This window comes from Cheilinus undulatus, linkage group 16, assembly GCF_018320785.1.
Source record: "Cheilinus undulatus linkage group 16, ASM1832078v1, whole genome shotgun sequence".
NCBI classification, from domain to species: domain Eukaryota; kingdom Metazoa; phylum Chordata; class Actinopteri; order Labriformes; family Labridae; genus Cheilinus; species Cheilinus undulatus.
Genome location: NC_054880.1, coordinates 44821235 through 44846225, shown reverse-complemented (window position 1 = coordinate 44846225; position 24991 = coordinate 44821235). Strand labels below are relative to the sequence as shown.

The 24991-nt window shown below is 41.7% G+C and overlaps 1 protein-coding gene across 2 annotated transcripts; it reads left to right on the top strand.

Annotated features, from left to right (window-relative positions):
- Window positions 1–24991, top strand: mfsd2ab (major facilitator superfamily domain containing 2ab). Of its 2 annotated transcripts, XR_005993081.1 has the most exons (16): window positions 1–75; window positions 5172–5281; window positions 8063–8188; window positions 9917–10041; window positions 15190–15313; window positions 17137–17215; window positions 17322–17497; window positions 17610–17700; window positions 18933–19051; window positions 19213–19296; window positions 22008–22091; window positions 22185–22297; window positions 22392–22535; window positions 22851–23027; window positions 23117–23361; window positions 23453–24991. XR_005993081.1 is itself a non-coding variant. In XM_041809092.1 (15 exons), exons 1-15 carry the CDS (start codon window positions 9–11, stop codon window positions 23169–23171), a joined length of 1674 nt encoding a protein of 557 aa, XP_041665026.1. In that variant the 5' UTR covers window positions 1–8; the 3' UTR covers window positions 23172–24991. The 2 variants fall into 2 exon arrangements, 1 of the variants encoding a protein (XP_041665026.1); XM_041809092.1 differs by having other exon boundaries at window positions 23117–24991.

The following is a 24991-nucleotide window of genomic DNA, read 5'->3' as shown; positions in this document are numbered from 1 at the left end:
TGTGTGGAATGAGTGGCGGGGCAGACACAGAAGGCGGGAAACATGAGGAGCCAGACCTGGAAGACGGAGGTAAAGGTAAGTAACTGAGAAAATAAAACAGGAAATACAAATAAAACAGAGTAAACATAGTAACGGGACCTTAGGTGACTTGAAGAGTTGTGTAAATTAGTTCCAAAGTTTTGAAAAAAGTTCAATATTGGTAAAAAGTAGACCATTATCCACCATACTGATTACTATCAACATGTGACTATTATTGTTTTACATCATGCTGTAAAAATGTTTTATAGCTATGTTATTGCAGGACAAAATGAGCCTTAAAAACAGACAGTACTATTGCAGAAAGACTGCAATAATGCAAATTGTGCACAACTCTGCAGCAGCCCAGTAATGTTCAGGTCTAGTGGATTTTCTTTAATTCTGTTGATGGAGTTCACTTCTCTGTAATCCACCAAGTTACCGTCACCTGAATTTACCAACACAGCCTCAGCCAGACCGCTTTATCAGCTTGTTGACACACATTGATTTGTCCGTACCATTTAACTTTCACACCACGTACGCGTAGGCTCTGAACTTGACTGTACAGTTGGCAGGGTCAGAGTTCATTAAACACATTTGATAAGGCTGCTGGGAATGCCCCTCCTGTGTGTTTGTGTGTGTGTGTTTGTGTAAACAAATACGTGTTTAATCCAGAGATAAACTTTCATTATAGATTATGTTTGAGCAGAGGGAGGAGGCTGGTGTGTGTGGCCTGAGCCTGAAGCAGCGTGTGTGAATAGACGTGAGGACTGTGTGGACATAAGTAAACATATCAAACGTCTATACATGTCCTGCAATCCAGAGGTTCCTGCTGCACACAGATGCACATTCAAGCTCAGCAGCAGTGGTAATTTGTGGATACTGTATATGTATACTGTAGGCTTCATGGTTTGTGTGCTCAGCTAAAATCAGCATACATACATGCACAGCAGAACAAGCCTGGCACATAAAGAGTTCAGTCAGAGGAAGCCTAAGGCAGCAGGCAGGCAGCCTCACCAGCCACATGAGAAAAGTTGTTTTTAGTTCCACTGCACATGAGGAATCTTTTTTTATTCTTCAAATTAAGCAGCTAGGCTGTTTGAGGGCCGTATCGAAAGATGTTAAAAGGCTCTCTTTGAAGCGTCGATGCAGAGACGTGGTCGTGTGAGCTGTCAGCAGCATGCAGGGCATGATGGGTAAATAGAGCATGACTGACCAGATCATAAACGTAAACAAACACATACATGCTCCTCGGCCAATCAGTCACCAAAATAAACCATTTATGCAAAATATATGTTTATATTAGTGCTGTTACTCGATTAAAAAATAATAATCATGATTAATCACAGCATTTTTAAAGATAGTTTAAGTATATTATTATGTTTTCAGATTTTTTAAAGGTTTTTATTATCAACTGTTTTATTCTTATTCTTTTAATTCTATGTACAGCAAATTAAAGTGCTGATCTGAGTCCTGTTCAATACCACTATCAATACTTTTAATAGTTAGCTGAGTAGTGCTGGAGTTAAAAAGCTATGATTCAGTCTGTCTCATCTATTGTATATTTCTCAAATATAAACACACATTCACACTGTATTTATTAAAGTTTATCACCACAAACGACATTTTCTCATTTTTATGTGACATGTGAACATATCATAATATATAGAATACAGTCAACTAATTTACCGAGGTTACCTGAACGCGTCATATTTTCCGTCTTCAGCTGGTAAAGTTCAATTTTGCCGATTCCACTGTGGATTTCTACACTGGATTAATATTGTTAACAAACAGGACTGTCTCAAAGTTTTGGAGCACTTTTCAGCATTTATCTGAGCAGCTGAAGAAGAAAACTGTCCTGAAGCAGCTGAACAGAGTGGTACGACCATGGCTTGACAGTTCATCACTGCAGCATGTACCCACAGTTTTGGTTTTATCTTCACCAACATTCTCCAGCTTTTTAAAAAGACAACCACCGTTAAGCAGACCTGGGCCTGTCTCCTCACTCATCACTGCTGGCTGTCTGACCCTCTCACCTCTCTACCCTCAGGCTGGAGGACTACGGGATCAAGTTGTGGTCAAATGTAGTCATATGTTTAAATTGCTTTATTATTTTGTAACGTGTTAAGGTTTCAAGATTAATCACAAGCATTACCAGCCTTGTGCAAAATATATGTGTTTATGTATGTGGATGAAATCGATTCTCTGTATTAGAAACTACGGTGGCTGAGATGTCTCACACGAATGCAACTCCAAAACGCTTTGCAAAAAGAAAAAACACGATGACATTTGAAAAAAACACAAAAACAAAAGTTCACAACACAAATACAAAAACTTGCTGCAGCGCATGAATACAAACACTCAGTGCCGTGCATGGATACATAAACTCGGCACAGCGCGGAGGCAAACAGAATCCACAACAGCACAAAAATACAACAACTTGGTGCAACAGATGCAAATAAAAAGTCACAACACAACAGAAGTGGGGCCGTTATTAGGGACGGACCTGCTAGGCGGCCAGCCTGTTCACTAGAGCTACGTATCTGGTAGTGACAGCAACACTACCTTCACGGTTTCCGGTGGTACTGCTCCGTTTTGCCCGTATCCGTAAGCTTTATGAAAACGTGCAGAAATACGGACGAAATGAACGCCTAGCATGGACGGAAGGCCCCATCCGTATCCGGATTCGTATTTAACGTTGAGCATAAATGGGTCTTAAGGCCTCTTAATGCCTCAGAGCAAAATCCAAGCCATGAGGTCCAAGGAGCTGCAGAGCTCAGACAGGATTGTTGCGAGGCACAGATTTGAGAAAGGCTACAAAAATCTTCTGCACTGAAGGTTCCCATGAGCACAGCGGCCTCCAGGTTTCTCAACTGGAAGAAGTTTTGCATAATCAAGAGCTGGTCGCCTGGCCAAAACGAGCGATCGAGAGACAGGACAAAGTTCCAGATGGACCACCATCACTGCAGCTGTCCACCGATCTGGGCTTATGGCAGAGCTGATAAAAAAGAAAAGACAAAAAATGTACATATATATAATCTTGTTTAATCAGTTCCCTTTTAAAACTGCACTTTTTTTAACCTTCTCTATGAGGTAACTGATTTACTGGATACAGCCCTGCTTTAATTCTGAGAGGTAATTAGGAACTTGGACTACATTTAAGATAATCACATGAATTTAGCCACGGAAAAAGGAACTTAAGGGTTAAAAATGAAACAAGTACGGTAAAATGATGACACTATGTCCTAACACTGGTTCCTCCAGGATGGCGTGACAGGGGAACATCAGCTGATGACCTCAGCACTGTAGAAGAGGAGCAGTTCTCCGATGTCACCTACAGATTCAACAATGTGGCTGCAGTTCAAGTCTCAGAGCTGCCCCCCAAGACTACAGCAGATGTGTAGCACCAAATAGGCCCAGTGTAGTTCCTGTAGTGATTGCACGACTAGAAGTGCAAACCTTTAATGGTGTTTGCTAAGTTTTTATTTTCAGGGACTTGTTCATCATCAGAGCCAGATTTTTAAAACTGTTTGAGGCAATGGTTGTTATTTCTCCAAATATTTATGGTAGATGCTGAGGTAAATCCTAAAAAAAACAAACAAAAATCAGGCATTTGTTTGCAACAATCATGACTGCCAGTGTGTTTGTCATAGGTTTACATTTTTCTACATGTTTATATGTATCCTGAGGGGAAGGGAGGGGGGCTGAAATAATTTTATCTGTCAAAGGGGGACACAAAAGTTTGGGAACCACTGTCCTAACCTCACATGACACAAGCCATCAGCACAAAATCCCCATATTCCTAGCGGTAAGCTTATACATACAGCACACCCACAACCAGCGGACTAACTCTGCTGTGCTCTGAAGTTGGGAAGGTAATGTCTAAATCCTCCTGAGACCTGCATGCACATATGAGGACATAACATTTTGGCTTTTGGTAATAACTCCTGTTGTTATGGTTTTGGAGATAATTTCCAGAATGTCCATTAAAAATAAAGTAATTTGCTTGAAATGCTGGAATAAATTTACTGTTACATTTTCTAGTATTTTCATGGAAATTTTGGAGATTTGTTTGTATATTTTGGAAAGTATTGTTGGAAGTTTTAGGGAGAATTTACTTTGGAATTTTGCAGTATTTCATGGAAATTTGGCAATTTGATTGGGGGAATTCTTTGGAAAATTTCAGGCGTTTTCATGGAGTTTTGGAAAATGTTTTTGTAATTTGATTTGACTTGTAGGGGGAAATTTTGGGGGGGAATTTGCTTGAATTTCTTTTTTTGTATTTTCATGGAAATGTAATTATAATTTCATGGTAAATTTGATTTTTTTTTTTCCAGGGAATTTGAATGTTTGGGGAATTGTTTGGAAATTTCAAGCATTTTCATGGAGATTTGGAAAATGTTTTTGTAATTAGATTTGAATTTTAGGGGGAAATTTGCTTTTAAATGTGAGAGAATTTATTGAAATATATTTGGGGGGGCATTTGAATGAAAATTTTGGGGTTAATTTGCTTGAAATATTTGTAGTATTTTCATGAAAATTTGGCAATTTGTTTGGGGGAATTCTCTGAAAAATTTCAAGCATTTCATGGAGATTTGGCAAATGTTTTTGTACGCCCCTGGATATAACAATCCTTCGGGGTAAAGCAGTCATATATAACCAGACACAATGTCCAGTGTACTCTATGTACAGTATGTCTATATCTGCATGGTCATGACCTCAGACAGCATCAATGATGGACCTGAAATCTCAGAGGGTTATGTTCAGGGGATATAGGCTAGAGGATAAAGGATTTTTCCTCCTATTTATGCCGTCTACATCTTAACTGTTGCCTTAAGCTTGATCTCCGGAAACGTTTTTAATGTTAAAAGCTGTGAAATTTGCCTTTTCTATCACTGCGGGTGCATCCTAGTTGACAAAGCATGTGTACCCGCTCAGCCTGGCCCGCCTTGGAGGGGCGGGGTCAGACATGGGGTGAATGGCACGTTGAAAGGGGCGGGGAGCGCTAAAAAAATTACTACATCCACCCTCGCTGCATCTCCTCACTTATCAAAGACGTTGTAGACCTCAACGACACCGCAGGACGCGTTTGCTCAGACTTTATAGGAAGACTTCTGAAATATTTTTCTTTTATATTTTTGTGTGAAATTCAACAGAGACAACGAGCTACCCTGATATGGCCAAAGGAGAGGGTGGTGAACAATACTCCAACGCCAGTTTATTGAATAAACCGGTCAGCCCGGATGGCATCAAACTCGCCAGAAAGGTATGTTCATTTAATGATTAAAACTAGATTGAAACGACAGATTTAAAATGTTAACCGAGCCACCAGACAGCCTGAGAACAGGGCGAGGCTGGGTCAGAGGAGTGGGTCTTTTCCACAGAGGATGAATTGTCACACCGGTAAACTGACATTTTAAGTGACTGAGTCACGTACGTTAGATAGGCGCGAAGCGGTTCATTGTGACATTTTCACGCAGGTGTTGATGAGAAATATCCATAGGGGACTTACTGAACTATTAACGAGGTAAAATCACTGGAAAGGATCTTTATCCGCCACAGCATTGATGGGTGGAAATCAGTACATCAGCTCAGAAAGCCCTTTCGCTTTTCTGAGTTTGGTGAAATTCAGCAGAGCAGAAACGGGGTTAACCGTGGGTTTTCCACTGTAAAATACCCTACATTTAGTCAGTCTTGTTTCTGCGGACTGTAATGAATGAGGTTTAACTCGTTGTAGAGCTAAATTTATCTCCCTGTCTTGCAGCTGCCATGTATAATAACGTGCTCCTTTCAAAGCCCCCAATGAAATATACCCAAGCACTGGATTCTCATTTTCATAACAGCCTGTTTTATTAAATTATACATGCTGAATATCTGCAGTTACATCGAAGAATCCCGTCTAATATGGTTGAATAATGGTGGGTTTATGTCTCCTTTATACCAGCTCATTTTTTAATTCTGTCGCCAAAAAGGCGTGTGGCTGTGCTGAGTTCAGGAGCTCATGAGAAGCAGGAGAGAAAATGATTACTGTTTTAATACTCGTGGCATTCAGGCGATAATTACCAGCCAAAATAAAGCAAAACAATCTGGGATTTACTGCTCATCTGCTAGCTTTTCTCCTCTCTGTTAAATGGGGCACAATGTGTGCATGAAAGAGGCAGCATAAGGAGGGGAGAGGTTGCTTCTGCGGTTTTTTCGTGTAGTCTTTTATTTCTCATCTTCTTTGTTGGAAAACTAATCACGTGGATCTTTATTTTGTGTTCCTTGTGAAGGTTGTAGAGAGATTCCCATTTTTCCCACTGCGTTGAATGCAGCAAGAATCGCCCATCAAGGCGACGTGTCACATGCAGAGGACGCTGGCACAGAGCAATATCGGAAAATACCATTCGAAATAAGGGTTTTTGACATTTCCGCTTTGCCATTACAAACATAGCACTGAAGATTGCCAATTTCTTTCATTCTGATGTTAAATGAAACGTTTCTGGTGCCTGTGTGACTGGAAAAAGCCAAGTGTTCTGGGATAGCTGGAGCTAAGCATGGCATTAGTCTGCAGTGGTGACATGTCATCACTGATAGTAGTGTGTGGAGGACAGGGAGATTTCACGTCAGGTTTACTCATCAGTTTAAGGAATCCTCTTGTGGGTGAGGCAGGATAAATCCAGTGTCACTTGTACTCTACTATCACTGATGTAATTACTAATAGCTATGCAAGAGGAGTAACTCTGCTGGCATGCACTGAAGCCTTTTGAAGAGGGTGACACTCATTCATTCACTGTTTAACGAACACTTCCTCTTTTGAAATATTGGTACATATGCCATTTTAAAACAAGGAGTGGCTAAACGTGTGCAGCTGCATGCGTACAGGTAAAACAGGTGTGCAGGAACTGAAGATAGTGGCTCTGCTTTAGTGCCCACTCTATTCCCAGCTTTACGGCTGTGTTGTTTGGTTTTGATGGGTGACATGCTTCACATGGCTGGGTCAAGTTTGATCCTCCAGACATCGCACCTCCGCGGAGACCTGACCCAGATCACTCAGTAGTGTAACTGTTGTTCTGCCAAGCATTGTGCTCAGTCTCTAAAGTTTTGAATAATCTCCTTGTGTGTTGATAGTGCAGGTTTCTCCTTTCAGCCGCTGAGAGTTTTGTCACCTAAACAAAGACTTTGATGGGTGTATCAGCAAGACGGAGGACGGCTCATTCAATCACAAAGTGATCTGACATGAGGCAGGGCCTGTTTTCTTCTCATGCTTATCACTGACATGTTCCTGAGGAACACTGAAATGAGCCTGTCAGTTTCATAATCCGATGATGCTAATTGAAACAGATTTACCCTTTGTCTGAGTCAAGAAATGTGGCTCTGTCTTCATCTGAGACTGAGGATTTCATTGGTCGGACTGGAGGGTGTGATTTCGTTCCTCTGTGGACAGTAGTGGTCAAACTGGCAGCATCACTCTGGAGATGAAGCCAGCCGAAAGCCCCGGCTTTTAGTGTGTGGTGATTTCATGTCGTGGCACTAATCTGTAGAGACTTGTGGGACAGTTTTCATAGTCTGTCTTTTGAGGAAATTATCACAACTACAGTGGAGAAAATGGGACAGAATGGGCACTTGTTAGAAAACTAAGGGGTTCTTGTTTTTCTGTGGCTGTCCCTGACGTTTGCCAAAACACTACATGGTAGTTAGCTTTTGGCCAGTTAACCTCAAGACTTCAAAGACTCTGCTGATGAAGAATTGAATGTCTAATTTACTAATGAGGCATAGAAAAATGTGTCCTATTTTAAACTAGAAATCAGATGAAGCTTCAAACTGGCAGAGCAACACGTGAGAGGGAAGGAAAGTTATCAGTATTATCCTCAGGAGTTTAACTCTGCGGCCGTGCTGCTGTCACTTCTTTGGGATCTATCATTCAGCCTGCAGGGTTAAAGTCAATGCTGTTTGTCAGGAATTATCCCCTATGTATAGAAGATGTATTTTTTCTGGTTTCACTTGTTTTAACCCCATAAGTGTTACTGTAGCCGATAATTTAACCGTGTTTCCTTCTTTTTTCCAGCATGAGCATCATGACAAGTTGTCAATCTGCAGCAAACTGTGCTATGCAATCGGTGGAGCTCCCTACCAGATCACAGGATGTGCCTTGGGCTTTTTTCTGCAGATCTATCTTCTTGATGTAGCTCAGGTGAGTTGGAATCACTTCCCAAATTACACCTGTCCACATGTTTAGGTGTTACTTTCTTCCACAGATCTTAATATAGCCAACCTGTCACCCTTCAAGGACAACCTTCACTGGGAATGAGAACATACTGTACCCCAGCTACTGTCTCTCCTGTACTTGCCAGAGTATTTGTGTAGGCCCTCTCAGACTGAGAATAAGTAGCCATACATGGCCCTTTCTGTGCCCTTAAGTCACCTCTCTCATGAGGGCACATACAGGACATTGTGACCGCCAAAGCTTGCTAACAAAGGAGGCTATTATCCTGGAAAAATAAAGAGGTGGAAAAAAAGTTTCCACAATTGACTCCACGGTGTGGCTCAGCAGTATCAAACGGCTTACAGGGTCTTTTCTGAAAAATGTTGGGAGGGGGCCGTTGTAGCAAGATGAGGAGGGGCTCGCTTTAATGGGCTCTGACACTAATCTGATGGTTAGGCCAAAATAGCGTGTAAGTCAACAGCTTCCCAGCGGTTGAGCTTTGTCCTGCTACCAAGACGGTTGATTAAGGGTCTATTGGCCGACGCAGCGTGGCGCTGATGGTACAGTCAGGAGTCAGCCATTCATCATGCCTGGCTTCCAGTCAGGCTCGTCTCCTCTGTACAGAGCTGGTTGAGCAGCAGATGGGACGATCTGCCAAGTGGCACCTTCACTGTTTGACTGGATCCTTGCTAAGTGCTGCCCTTTGACTACTGACTTAAAATAAGTACACAGCCAAACATTACTCCCTGTAATGTCAAGTTTAAGGTCATGATTTAAAGCAGCACCACTGATTCTGTTACCAAACGGCTCAATGGAAGGCTGCACAGGACGCTGTACTAGTGAAGTAACAATGTGTCCAAGTGTTTGATTTGAAATAGGTTGCAAATGTCAGTTGACTCACTCAAATAGAGAACAGATTTTATTTTGTAATTTTATTTCTGAGACGTGGGCTGCAGAACAAAATAGCTTTAGTGAACATGCAGTAAGATTTATATACACTATGTAATATCTAGGGCTGTCGAATGATTACAACTGATTACCTCCCCCTTTTGTTGCATTTTAAAATTCCCCTTTTTTGCATTAAAACCATTTCTGCTTCATTTTGGATTTCTGCATCATCTTAAAGAAAAGGTAATTAACTCTGTGTGAACATGTAGTCACTTTATTTTGGAAGAAAATGAGGGATTTTGGGTAGATCGAAGAGTAAAACATGCATTCAACCATGGGTAAAGGATTGTGTTATATACTGAACTAGGGCTAGGCCATTAATCGCAAATGAGATTAAATCCCAATATGGCCTGCTGCGTGCAATATGACGATATGCTAAAGCATGGTGCAAGCTCATATTCAGATTCCTGCTACAATGGATAAATTTCTTCTGAAATGATTTCCTTATTTAATACGCATCATCATAAATGTATTATCGCGAACTGTTCAGCTGTACTTGTAACTAACATGCTCACTTTAACACGTAATTATTCAGCACATGCCATGTTTACATCCAGGATTTTCTGTGCTGACCTTGTACTTATGGTGTATAATTTCTGGATCAATATATTTACTGTCAAAGGCTATGTTTATATATGTGGCTAAGCTTTTTGGACCAATCATGAGTTTAGCAACAACCCTGGAGAACATTTAGATGTGCTTACTTTCAACAAAAACAGCCAGATACTACTGCAGCAGGACTAATTGTAATGTCTAACTCTTCTGCAGCTGGATCCCTTCTACGCCTCCATCATCTTGTTTGTGGGCCGAGCATGGGACGCCATAACAGACCCCACAGTGGGGTTCCTGGTCTCCAGAAGTCCATGGACCCGCTTTGGACGCATGCTACCCTGGTAAGTGTGAGCTCCAGATTTTAATGGACTGCTGTGACGGCTTAGTCTACTTTCCTTTAATCCCGCTGCTCTAACGTTGCTCTCACTGTCAGACTATTTCCATTAGAAAAAGCCCAGTTATTTCACTAAGGCTCTTGTCACTTATTCGCTGTTGGAAATGCGTAACGGGGGAGCCACTGTCGGGCTCTTGTGAGTCAGAGCTGTTCGTGGAAGTCGTCCAACTGGCATGCTCTCTACATGTGTCAGTGTTTGGGGGCGGGGCTTAGCGTTTGAATTCTCCCATCTCCCAGGAGGGGTAACTGTGGGTCATGCTGATGCAATTACTGCTGCACCACTTCCTCATGGTCAACACATGCCTCCATGTGCCCATTCAAGGACACTCCCCTTTTTTGCTTAAACATACACACATATCCTAAACTGAAGCTGTGCACACACAGCATCCTGCTGAAACAGTCCAGACTGAACCACTGAGGGCGAACTGTAAAGGTTTTTCTAAACAAACACAGGGAGATCCTGTAGGCTCTGGTCTTCAGTGTGGCCTTTAGCATGGCATTGACAAATATAACTCCTCCTTGCTACTGAGTCCTCCTCTCTCAGCAAGCACACAGCACATTTTTCAACATAGTTAAATCTCTAAGAAAGCTCATTCTCAGCTGTATATTCTGATAATAATTGAATTTGAATTGCACTGCTTTCTTCACAGCCTGAAGCCAAATGAATGCTCAAATGCTGCCTTGCGTCTTTGTCTGTGGGTGGCGGCTGGGCTGAGAGACTGGGTCGCCTAAAATGCTTCAGGCCCTTTTTTGAGGAGAGGTTGCTGACCCTTTTCTTTTAGCTGCTGAGCCCCCTCCCCCAGATCTCTGCCTCTGTGTCCCTCAGCAACCAACATGGGTTCCTTCCAATTTGTACGATTAATTCCTGGGTATAGAAAGTCAAACAAGCCGGGGCCGCCGCATTGTCAAAAACTGCAGATCTTGCTGAACCCCATTTGTCTTTAGGTTATATTACTCTTACGTGAGAGAAGTATAGGGTGTCAGTGAGAGCTGCTTGTTATAGATGAGGATATTTTAGAGTCCCCTCACTGTTTTGGAAACTGCTGACCTTTATCAGACACTCAGGCAAAAGGTGAGAGTGAACGACGAGGCAAGGTAACGCCTTGGATTGAGGCAGCTGTTTAATGGGCACCGCAGGGAGACGCAACCTGTATTTACTTTTTTTGCCTGGTTAATTAAAGGTATTACCTCCCTAGCTGCTGGAGAAGCCTCGTGTTTAAAGGGACACCGCTGGGACGAGCCCTGCCACTAAGGTCTCATTTGGCCAGCTTCCCCAGAGTTCACAGTTCCCGTAGCTGCTCACACATGAGGAACACTGCTGTAATTGATTTAAAATACAAATGCACAAGCCTCCTGTTCAGTTTAAACACCTCCACTGTCTGTCAGTAATGTAACTTTGGAAATGAAACCAAGCAGATATGCAAAGGTTCTTAGAAGAGCTTCTCGCTGCTGCAGTGACTTCTGCAAAACTGGTGCAGAATCTCCCTTCTCATTGATGTTTAAATATTGTTAGATTAAAGAAAAGCTTTCCCTTTCAGCAGACTTAAGGTCCTGAATTCTTCAGCAGTTATAGAACTGTATTGCAGAAGGGTGAGGCCAGTGTGTCATTATTGTAATTTTAAGCAGACATCTGGATGCTGAGGTTCAGATGTATAAAGTGGGTCATGCCTGGCTCTGCACTTTAAGAGCGAGAACCATCGCTTCCATTTGTTACCAGAGACGGGATGTGGGATGTGGGATGTGGGTGGGGAGGCTGTGAGAGGAGGACAGGATGCAGGAATGATTGGCATGTTCAGTCACATTACGGTCAGTTCACTCGTAAAGAAGTGAGGAAATGAGCGACGAGCCTGAGAGCGGGGTGGGAGCGGCAGAGAGCTGCTCCATCTTAAAGGCTTCCTCTGTGCAGAGAGGGGGAGGGGAGAGGAGAGTCAGGCTAGCTTCTCATTGGTCCAGCCCACAACACACCACATATGCGAGCCAATGGCGTGTGAGCTCTCATCTGCGAAGGCTTTTTTGTAAAGACTGACTGAGGAATCCAGGGGGTTACTAGAGTTCAAGTTGCAGAGCAGGGTAGACTGTGTTGCTCTGCTGCTGCAGAGAGACTGGAGGCGTATGAAGAGACAGACTGCAGTTTTCCTGCTGATTATTACGCATGAATTTAAAGGATTTTGTTTGAACACTGACTTCCTAAACCCTCTGTCTGTATTTACTGCTTTAGTAAAATCTGCCTCCCTGTCTTCCTTTCATTGGTCTCATTCTGAATGATCAATAGCTTTGGTTGCAGTATATTTTATGTTATTTGTATTATTTGGAGGGTTTGTCCCACCCACAGTAGTGTAAATTATGCTGACCTAAAACTATGACTACAAATGTTTGTCAACTACCTTTTATTTTAACAAGGAAGCATAGCTAAAACTAGATCTTTGGTGATAAAAACTCTGACACAAGAAAGTTTAGTTTTTGTCATGGAGACTAAAACTAGACTAAAATGGTAGATTTGGAGAGTTGGACATAAAAAAAAACATGATTTTTCCCCTCTGTGCATACAAGGCATGTCAGTATTTCCTCAGGGTAAAAATTAAATCAATTGAAACTCTGACTAAAAGTACTAAATACTATATGTATCGATATGTCGATACTGAAATTTTGATTAAAATTCGGTGTTCGGTGCTGAATGATTTGAGAAAATAATCTAATTGAGTTTTTTTTTACCCAATTTAATTTGCGATTATTTCTTAAGTTCCTCATCTCATGTATTTTCCAACTAAAACAAGCAATAATTCATTCTAAACTATAACAAACACAATATTAGATTAAACTAGGGCTGAACGATCTTGAAAAAATATCTAACTGTGATGATTTCAACTCATTTTGCAAATTGGATATGAATGTGGATTTGTGTGATCATTTTTTATATATTTCTCATATTTAATAAGAAAAACATACAAAAAGAAGAAGAAAATGTAATTTTTTTGGTACATTTTTCTTAAAATATGCCACTAGAATGATTGCCTGATATGTAATGCACAGCTCTGCAAAAATGTTTAAACTGGTATTTTGACACAAGTTTAAGGTTCAAGAAATATTGCACCTTCTGCAATTTGAAAATTGCAGTGGGCCATTTGGGATTTAGTCTCATTTGCGATTCATTGCCCAGCCCTACTGCAATATTCTACCAGTGCAATGTTTCTACAGAGTGAAAACTGGGTAAAAATACCAGTTTTTTTACCCATATTTGCCACAGAGATGTTGGGCTTTACACATAACATAAGAATTTAAGTGTCAATTTTTTAGAAAAGCTTGCAAAAATAACTTCCATTCTAGAAGTAAACACTGATTTCAAAGTGTACTCAAAAAGTATAAAAACTACTCAGTTACAGTAGTTTGAGTAAATGTAATTTACTCTTGAATATAAGGACTTTTTTACTGACTAGAGCTGTTTTTGTGTTTTTGTTGACCTAAACTCTAAAGGTTAAAAATGAATAAAATGTGACTAAAACTAAAAGTTATTTTAACCTAAAGACTATTAACCCTGGCCTGAAGTCCAGAGAATCAAAGCATGCAAACATGAACTCAGCGCCTTCAAAGCAAGACGACTAGCATGGCAGTTATCTTTCATTACAGCTGTTCAGTTGCCCAGCCCATGGCGGCTGCCAAAACAGGGATCTGACGTATCTCTGTCTTCCAATGAAACACTGATAATATGAACCAGACTGAAAGCTGCCCCCTCTTAAGTTAGCTTCCCTAGATGAACCCCCCTCTCCTGAGTCAGCTCGTCTATTCCAGAAAGGCTTTAAACATGATTCCTGTCATGGCACCAGGCGGACACTCGAATGGTGTGCAGTATCACTGTAGTCCAGTAAGAACAGTGAGATGTGCCTGTAGTAAGACTGGGCCTTGTTAGTGTGCAGTAGAGAAGAAGATGGGAAGTTGATTTTAGAATTACAAGGATGTTGCGTTAATCTTTGCCTCTGTGAAGGTTAAATCAGATACCATGTCTTCTTGAGAAGGCGTTCATCTCTTTTTGCACAGAGGAAATAAGGGGTGAAAAATGCATTCCTTTGTGTGCTGTCATTTCCAGATGAAACTCCTGCTTTGACTTGCTTACCACTCCCACTCTGACTTTACACAAGAGTTCAGCTAATCTCATCACACATAGGAGAGTCTGCGCTGCTGAGCCCTGCAACTCCAGACATTTCTCTTTCTGAAGCACCTCCTGTTTGTCAGAAGCTCCTAAAAGGTTCAATAATTATCCATCTTTTTAATTTGATATTACTGTGTTAAACAGAAGCAAAGTGTTCCTAGTAGTCCAGTGTGATGTATTAATGAGCTCATACCTCGCCTGCTGATAAGGATGAATCACCTGATGTTAGTCATTTGTTTTCCCGTAAACATAATGACCCAATGGACTGCTCCCTCCTCTTCAAACCAGGCTCTTATTTCCGAAGCTGTCGTCAGTTTCAGAGTCTCGCATCTGATTGGAGAGTGTGGATCTGACCATAGGAAGAGGATCATGCGTAGTTAGGAAGTGACCAAAGGATTTCTCCTCCTGTGGGGCTTTCCTCTGAAAATGACATCATGGTGCAGATTTACGGGATGTTCATGTTCCTAGGAGGAGGATTACAGACTGGCACGGATGTGTCCACAAAACTAACACTACATGCTTTTATCGTGATGAATATTTGGTTGTATCGTCGCCTTGTTGGACCTTAGAGAACTGCAGGAACCGTTGTTATGCTCTGCAGCATTCCCCAGTGTTCATTCTGCCATCGCCCTCACTGTGAGCTGTCATATTTTTTTTTACATGCATGTGAGCATGAGGATGGAGCGGTGTCATTGATAATCATCGGTGTGAAATGGTTAACTCAAGTGAAACACTAAACAATGCTGAGTTGAGGAAAAAGAAGCCCCACTTGAATGAACGATGCCCCCAAACAGCCACGGGGTGTTATGTAATGTGTGGCCCCCTCTTCCTTTAGACTGCTAATTGTTTCTGAGTAAGAGTGTTTCATGCTCGAGTACAATCACGTTTTTCTCTACTGATGTTATGTCTTCTTTCCCCCCTTCCCTCTTCTTTTTTTGCCCGTGTTTGAAGGATCGTGCTCTCTACCCCTCTGGCTGTGCTTTCCTATTTCCTCATATGGTACGTTCCCCCCTTTGAGGATGGCAAAGTCATCTGGTACCTCTTCTTCTACTGCATATTCCAGACGCTACAGACTGTGAGTACCTCGCTCAGGCATGAGCACAGACACTCCCAGTGAATAATCTGATTTCCTTTTGTGTAACACAGGATGATATGAATCTTTTCTCGGAAATGTAGCAGCTATACTGGCTCACTGATGTTAGATTAAACCATCATAATTGGGTCAGTATGAAGTAGCCTTAAATGTTTAATCTCTAAGTCTATTCTGCAAAAAAATGGAGCTTTATTTCTAAATATACATATTGTTTCGTCAAAAAAAATTGAAGACCCTCTAAAGTAAAATCCAGACTTTGTCTTAACACACTAGACATGTTGGAATAAGGTTGCTGTAAACGTGAAAACACAGACCTATATGTGACTGCATTTTGGATTTAGACTGTTAAAAAGTTTTTCACCTCTTTCCTGGCTGGGTTTAATGTGGGTGGGGCTAATATATGGGCTGGTGATGTCACCGGCCCACAGAGGGGAATGACCCCGCCCCTCTAAACTACAGTATAAAATCACAGAGCAGGTCATCTCAGGCCAGTCTGTTGTCAGCTGATGTCTCTGCCTTTATTGAAAGTTAACAGTCAGTTAAATGCTGTTTTTCTGTTCACTGTGAGTTAAATTTACCAGATCTATCAGCCACAGTGGTCTATGGATCATTTAAAGCATCATAACTGAGATTTGAGCCAGAAAACAGACTTTGTCTCTTCTCTGGCACAGAGCCAGGCAGCTGCATTCTGTTCATAAGGTCAACAAAAGGTCAAGGGGCGGGCTAATAGCATGACTACTTTTAACCTATCAGGCTGTAGCATTCTTTCTCGTGAGTGGGCGTGGCTTCAGCTCAGTCAACCGACACGCCCACACCATCCTGGATATTACTGCCTCATTTTTCATGATTTTGAAGCTTTATTTTCTAAACTTAGAGATGTTTTATTTACTTGAATTTGACCTTAGGGTTCATAACACAGTGGCCTGTCATACAACAGACCTAAATACAGATTTATTATCACCTTACAGGGTCTTTAATAAATGTTGTGTGTTAAAATAATCCACTGAAGGAAGGAGTAGGAAGCTTTAGCAAGGGCAGGGAAGCTTTTAAACTGTCTTTGACATGAATCCTGATGTATACTTCTGTGTCAGATCTATGCCGTAGCATACCCTGTAGGTTCATGTAGAGGCCTGTGCATCTGCAGAACAATGTCACCATGCATCCTAGTAATGCATATCCCTAGCAGTGTGATTGGTTTGCATGGTAGCATCTGGTGACTGCTGGTCTTTCTTGTTATCAGGCATATTGTGTGTAATAAATGACAAAATGATTGGGAAAATCTACCAACTGGTACCCAAAAATAGCAGAAGTGCATTTCCTCATCCACATCTTTCAGAGGCTAAATGAGTGCCAAAAATTACCCAATCCTCTGCTGCAACTGATTCAGCCACCGTACTCTCCATCTCCTTCTTTGTATCTTCCCCCTTCCTTTGTGCAATAACTGCAGTAATAATCAACTGCTGCTCAGTGTCCATCTGCTCCAAATTCAACATAATACGTTCAGCTGAAAAGTTTTCAACACAAACAAGTAGAAAATGTGGCAGGACAAGGAACTGTCATAAAATTTTACCTCCAAGCAGCATGTATTGCAAAGCAATGTGAGCAAACCAATACTCAACTATGTAGTGCTCACGACGCATTGGTTACTACAGCAGGATAGATTCTACACACAAGCATAAACCAGGCCTAAGACTTCAGTTATTGTAGAGATGAAGATAATTTGTCTGCACATCCTTGTATGATTCAAGCATATAGTAGAAATAAGGAATCGATTGATCCTTTTTTCCTCTCTCCTTTCATTCCAGTGCTTCCATGTGCCGTACTCTGCACTCACAATGTTCATCAGCTCAGAGCAGAAAGAAAGAGACTCAGCCACAGCCTACAGTGAGTGTCATAGAAAGACTATTTTTTAAACTAATATCCTGAAAGAAAAGACAAACCAGATGTCATCTTTTCATCCGTTTAACTTCTTCCATCTTCTCCTCTTCAGGGATGACAGTGGAGGTTTTGGGCACTGTTGTTGGCACAGCCATCCAGGGCCAGATTGTCGGGATGGCGAATGCACCCTGCCTCCCGGGACCTGGGGACATCGTCGAAGACCTGAGCAACGGCACACACTTAGTCGGACTCAACAACACAGAGCCAGTTATTTCTCTAGAGCACACGGTACGTCAACGTATACGTTTGTCAACGAGGGCTCTAGAAATCATCTGCTACTCTTACAAGTGCTTGTGAAATAAGACATGTTAGCTTATTATTATTTCTGTCCCTTTCACAGAGAACCGCATACATGATTGCTTCTGGTGTCATCTGCTCGATCTATGTCCTCTGTGCCATCGTTCTTTTCTTCGGTGTGAGAGAGAAGAAAGGTAAGACACTTAAGGGTGACATATTTTACCCTTTTAAGACACATTTATATTGGTCTCAGAGGTTTCTGAAAAATGCCTGTGAAGTTTGTTGCTGAAAAAAATCCCAGTGTAGGATTTTTTCATGTCTAAAAACCGCGTATTTCAGCCATGCTCAGAACAAACTGTTTCTGTGTCTGTGGCTTTAAATGTTACTGAGCTGTCTGACTCCGCCCCTCTCAGGAAATAGATGTGGTTTAGTGGATGGATCCTCATCTCCAGCTGAGAGGAGGATCAGGAGAGGAGGGCAGACCCTTCTTCCAAGCAGGGAGGGCCAACTGAACCTGGGGGCGGGGTTAACTCCCCACATGACATCATGAGGGAAAAATCTGAGAACGGCTTGTTTCAGCACACATTTTCTGAAAGGTGGAGAAAGAGAGTTGGGAAGGGACTGGATTTTTCTGGTACTTGAGGGGATTGTGGACAGGCCAGGGGCACTTTTTTGTTATAAATGCTTGAAAAAGTGATTTTTGCATACTGTGTCCCCTTTCTCGAACTGTCTCATTGTGTTAAAATAAAATAAAATTTTGCCTCGATGGATAAAGGGAAACTAGAACATCAAAAACTTAAATCTGAACAAGGGCGCAGTCCCATTTGTGTCAAAAATATCTTGTTGACCTTATAACAAGACCTTATAAACATCTTATTAGAATAAAAAACTACAACTTTTCTGACTTAATACAAGAAATTCAAGCTTTGGTTTTATATCTTGAGGTTAGATAAATATTGACTTAGTTTACCAAACATTAGTTTTGCATCATATATTTTCAAACTGATGCGCCATGTCTCCTAAATTATGCTACTTTAAATGTTTAAATGTCTCTTTTTGTGACTATTGAAGTTTTGTGGTCATGACTTGTGGCCATTATTAAGACTCCCATTAACGTCAGCTGCTCCAGTTTAAATCCCTGAGCAGATCGGCATCACTAATGCGACACAACTGTTATTGATGATTTCACTCTAGACCAATGAGGATGCTGGGCTGGAGTGTAATGTTGTGGCCTGACCGTGGGCTGACATGCTGAGTGAGAGAGCACAGTAAATTGAAGCCTTGTGACCAGTGAAGGGACTATCCAGCGGAGAGGATGAGCCTCTTCTTGTGCAGAATAAAAAGAAAAACATGGATATAAAAGACTTTAAAGAGGCTTTTCAGTTGATGTTGCTTTCATCTCTATCTTATTTTCTTCTTTTTCCAGAGTCGTGTCGTCCCAGATCGGAGCCCATGTCTTTCTTTCAGGGGATTAAGCTGGTGATGGGGCATGGACCGTACGCCAAACTGGTCATGGTCTTCCTCTTCACCTCACTAGCTTTCATGGTGCGTATAAAGAGACACAGAGCCTTTTGATATGAATGCTGGACGTCTCTGAATGCTTTACGCTCTCAGCCAGAGTTTACTCTGCGGCGTTGGCTCGCAGCGTGTTTGTTTGTTCGGTCCGTAGAATTTGACTGAGCGTGTGTCTGTGCTTCTCTCTGCAGCTCCTGGAGGGAAACTTTGCCCTTTTCTGCAGCTCCACACTGGGCTTCAGAAACGACTTCCAGAACATTCTGCTCATCATCATGGTGAGTACAGAAGTGGCATTTACAGTCGCATTGACTGATAGGTGTTCTGCTCCACAGTGACCGCATTTCCCTCAGCTCACGAAACCTTAATCTGCCCGTTTGTGCAGAAATAAGTTAAGCCATTAGCTCCAGCATGCAGACAAAAGCTCCCCCCCTAGGGTGAACATATAAACTATCTTCAGTTACAAAGCTGCTCTGTTTAAGAGCAGTGTCTCCTGGCTGCACATTCACTGATGGGTGTCTGCTCTTAATGCCCTGTGTGAATGCCATCCCATTCCCACAGACAGTAAAAGAGCCAGATTTGATTATCCCTCCATTCATCTCCTGATCCCTCTGAAAAACAACGTCCAGAATCACCTCGGACCCTGGCAGGTATTAGAGCTAATTAATTTGTAGATGTGCCTCCTGTGGCACGCACAGCCAGACTGTACTGTGTGAGAGAGTCCAGGTTACAGAGGTTGGAAAGATTACTCGCTTTGATCCTTTACTTTATGGAGAGGATTATAGAACCGACGCAGTAACCTGTGTTAAAGTACATTTATTTAGTGAAATGACTTCTGAGAGTGTGAGCTTTCACAGAAAGTGCTCCGTAAGAAGTCGCCCATGATCCTAATCAGCCCCTACTGTAATCTGATGAGACGTCAGATTAATATGAGGAGATCAGATCTTATAAGAGGAAAATAATTACCACAAATTAAATGTACAGCCACAACACAATCTGGCAGTTATTTAAAGCAGGGGTTCTCAACGTTGGGGTCGAGACTCCATTGGGGGTCCCCAGACACTGAGATGGGGTCTCTAGATGCCTTAATAAACAAATTTTTTTTTTTTAATTACACTGTTGCCACTTTACACCAACTTTGCCAAATTTTAACACATTTTTGCCACTTAAAACTCTTTTTTTCTCAGTTTTAAACCCTCTCCGCCACATTTTTTCAGCCTGTTTTTGCCTCTTCTAAGCCAAATCTTTACACTCTCCGCCTATTGTTTACTCTGTTGTCCCATTATTGCCACTATCAACCCCTCTTTACCACTTTTTACACCACATTTCACAATTTGATATGCCTATTTTTAACAGTTTCACCCATTTCTTCCCATTTCTGCCTGAGCTAACCCTTTTTTGCAGGCTTATATCAATTTTTCATCCCATTTCACCAAATTTCCACCTATTTTTGGCACTTTAACACCATTTGAGCCACTTTTTTTATCCCCTGTTACCACTTAATATGCTTGTTTTTGCCTCTTTAACCCATTTTTGTCCACTTCTTTTGGTTATTTTTGCCGCTTTTATCTGGGGGTGCACCGATTGAAATTTTCTTGCAGATCACCATCACTGAACTTTAAAAAGCCTGACCTGCCGATTCTGATTTTGGCCGATACCACCTTTTTTTTTTTTTTTTTAATAACTGACAGCATACACCTCCAATGTTCCAATCTTATTTTATTGAAAAACATTAAACAATACCAGTGAAACAACACAAACTTGTTGTTTTAACTGCACATGAGGTAGTTCTCTTAAATATAAATGAAAAGTTTAGAGCATTGCTGTCCAAACTACTAAATTATATCAGTTCCTTTAGTCTTTCATTTTTCACATTTTAGTAGGTAGAGTTAGATAAGCTTGGTGGATAAGATCGGTTTCATATGTAAGTATTGGCCGATCCCCCAAAATTGAGGAAATCTGCGCCGATTCCGATTTGGCCGATCGACCGGTGCACTCCTACTTTTATCTAATTTTTGGCACTTCTAACCCATTTCTCCTACTTTTAGCAAAGGATTGACAACATTTCTTCATTTAAAGAAAAAAAGGACAGCATTCAGTTGTTTTCTTTTCAAAACGACAAAAGTCGAGTACTTACGTGTCTACAGTCACCACGGTTCGCTCTGTGCAGTTCTCTATGGAGTTTACTGCTCAGTAGCGGCTATGTGACAGAACGTTCATCCAGTCACCCTCCGGGGAGCTCTGCCCTTTCTCAAACACTGTCTATGAGAGGTTTGTCGGGTTAAGTGAGACAACATGGACTAAAACAATTGAAACTTAAAGTTAGAAACTAAAGTTAGAAAAAGAATTTTTGAAAAATAAAAGCTAATCTAAGCTGCTTTAACACCACAGCTATATTGTTTTTTACATGGAAATGAGTGAGCAGAAATTTTACTCACAGTGGTTTTCCATATAAAAGTTCAGAGATGCCTGTGCTGTGAGACAAAGAGGTTTCACTTTCAAGCTCATCGTTTTCCTGGTATAAGCAAAGACGGGAAAAAAACTGTTGCACCAGCGCTTTGTGTTATCTTGATCTTATTCAAACATGGAGAGGTCAGACACCAAATGGATCCTAGCGAGCCCTCTGCCCCCCTGCAGAGTCGCGTTATGACCCCGTGGAATTCTGCGTCACATCGAGCTCGGATTTGTTTTGGGAAGAGCTGCTGATTCCATATTGTCTTCCATCCACGCTGTTGTGTTTGGCTGGTGTGAGAGGTCAAATGTGCAACACCACTCTTTCTGCATCACCACACTCCATGTTTCTCAGGCTGAAGCATTTTGAGAATGCATCAGACGTTATGAACCTTTATTATTACATAACCTGACTGAGGGGGTTTTGCATTGTTCCATGGGAATCATGTTTACCTGTATTAGGAGTCCGGGTGTGGAATTTCCTGGAACGTCTTTCAAACAGATGGTTAACCAGATCTGAAATGTTTTTTTCCCTCAGCTCTCTGCTACTCTGGCGATCCCCTTCTGGCAGTGGTTTCTGACTCGCTTTGGGAAGAAGACAGCGGTTTACACCGGCACCTTGGTAAGCCAAAAACAAACACCTCAAACACTTAAAAGTGTGAAAGATCAGTAAGCGGGTGAATTAATGTGGTGTAATTTGTTTCTGTTCTTCCAGTCTGTGGTTCCCTTCATGATCCTGGTGGTTTGTCTGAAGAGTAACCTGATTGTCACCTACATCGTGTCCTTCGCTGCCGGGGTGGGAGTGGCTGCAGCCTTCCTGCTGCCCTGGTAAGACCTCAGCTTGGCCTTTTCATGCTTTCTACTCATGATGCACATTTAGTTTAATCGGCCGTGACTCTAACTTTTTCTCCTCTTTTCATAGGTCCATGCTGCCTGATGTTGTCGATGATTTCCAAGTGCAGAACCCTGACTCCACCGGCCACGAAGCCCTCTTCTACTCCTTCTACGTCTTCTTCACCAAGTTTGCCTCTGGAGTCTCTCTCGGCATCTCCACCCTCAGTTTAGAGTAAGTATTTTCTCAGGCACACGCTTAATAATCAAGTCAGAGTGTTTGTAGGTGTTTCATTCAGTTTACAGGGACACACTAAAAATCTTGGAAAGCTAAACCTCCCAGAACCTTAATCCCACTTCAAAGAAAGCGGTGTAAGTACAGTAAGGCCGAGCGCATGAATACTCATGCATGCCTCACATGACTTTACTGCACAGGATTGTCTTTGATCAGCAGTTTTGCTCCACATCCAGATCTCTGCTGCACTAACAAGTCCATCACAGATGCAGATGTTTTCCTCCGACTCTCATGCTCATGTTTCTTCTTTTCCAGTTTTGCAGGATACATCAGCAGAGGCTGCAGCCAGCCACAGGCAGTGGATGTGACCTTAAAACTGCTGGTTTCCGCCGCCCCCGTAGCTCTCATCATAATCGGCCTGGGCATATTGTACTCATATCCAATCGATGAGGAGAGGAGGCAAGGCAACAGAAAGCTGCTTCAGGAGCAGAGGTGAGGATTTGGATAGAAATGTCTTCACTCCACCGTGCTCGTTTGTGTCTGTGAAGTCAATCCTGATGTTTTTATTTTCTTTCTTGCAGGGAAAACGAGGCAGATTCAGAAACAGACTCCACAGAACTGACCAACATGGTCTGAGCACCTTTCAGAGACTCAACCACCAATCGGGTGATCGATTGGCATTTTTTGCACTCGGCGGGACCAACAGATCTGAACCTGATGGATCATGTAGACACTGCCTTGTCCAATCACATTGCTGCTGTTTCGACTCTATAAATTTGACTTCAGAAGAGTTTTCTGGCATGAGTTTCACTCTCCTGCTTCTTCAGTAAGATCTCAAAAGCCTTACTTTTTTAGTAAAACATAACACTTTTGAGTACTGCCAGGAAATGTTTTCTTAAAGTGTGATCTTGCTCTAGGTTGAAAAGTGCACAAAAACCATGAAATGTGATGGGAGCATGTCTTGCCAGTTCTGCCATCATTCATTATTGGTGCTACTTGCTGCAGCGGGACAGTTTCCATCCTCATACACACCACAGTGAGCATTAATGACCTTCAGCACTGCGTTAAAAATCAACTTCATAGATGTGAGCATTGTGAGAAACTTGAACAAACAGTGACGCCGCCTTATTTTCAGCCTCGTTTTGGGGTTCAGAACGGACACTTGTGCCGGTCACTTGCTCTCGAGTCATTGACTTGGTGTGTGTTTTGAACAATTTAAATGTTTTCTTGAGTTGTTAATCCTTGTAGTTTACGTAAACCCGTCAGCCAGTAAGTCTCTATCCCCTTCCTTTCCCACTGGCTTTTTTTTCTTTCTCCAAGGAAGCTGAAATAATGTGATGTTTGATCTTGTAGCGGGACAGCGACAGCTTTGCTCTAAAGGGCTCCTTTTACTCTCCCACCAAAGTACTGAAACCACTACAATAGTAGCAGTTAGTTTGCACACGGAACTGCAATGTTTATCCAGCAATGACATTATTTATAGGACAGCTACTGGTCACGGGGAACTTTTTCTTCCACATGCTTTAATTTCCTTAATATCGAGCTAAACAGTGACTACACAGGTACTAATCTAGTTCTATCACTGTTTAAATATTTATTAGATTTGATTTTACTGTTTTCCTGTATTTGTGTTTGCTGGAAAGTTTTGCTTTTTGCCATATTTATATCTATTTAAGGCCTGTAAGGTCTTGAACTGCAGGTGTCAATATAAGGAAGCGGGGACTCCGATTTTCAACTTTTCACACACCTTTTAATGCCATCCTTACCGTCTTTACTGCATATGCATTCATAAAGGGAAGCACATAATCGTGAAGAAAAAATGATTGAAAGATTGGGAAGTAAACTCGTTGCAGTCCCTCTTGGGTGTCTTTTTGAATGTTTATTTTTTTGTATATACATGTGTATGTTTATTGAAGGAACAACAAAGATGCTTTGTGATCGTTTCAATCCCCATCATGAAAGTGTGGATTGACATTTTTCATATCTGTTGATATGGAAATGTGTACATACAGTCATATGTTATACATACTCTTACATCTTCGACATGTTGTTTCTGACAACTCAGTTGCCGATGTGAAATTGTTATTTCATTTACATGCTCTTTAATTCTTGCATACCCCTCCTAGAGGATACTGTACATACCATCATGGTGCCATTTTCATTCACTTTGCCTGTAATGAACCTTATCCATCTCATCATGTCTTATCTGGTCTTTTACCTACCTGTCAGTATACTTCTCTCATGACTCTTGAGGCTGTAGCCAAATGTGTGAGCTTTAATCCCACGGGGACACACAGAAGCCTTGTGTACATGCCTCCTGTTCATATGTATATATTGTATGTAAACTTGTACATATCTTTGATATTTGTGGCTGCAAGTGAAACGACCCCATGTACACTGTATTGTAATTTAAGAAAGAAACGCTGAGATTGAGAAAGGTTGTTAATAAATACTAA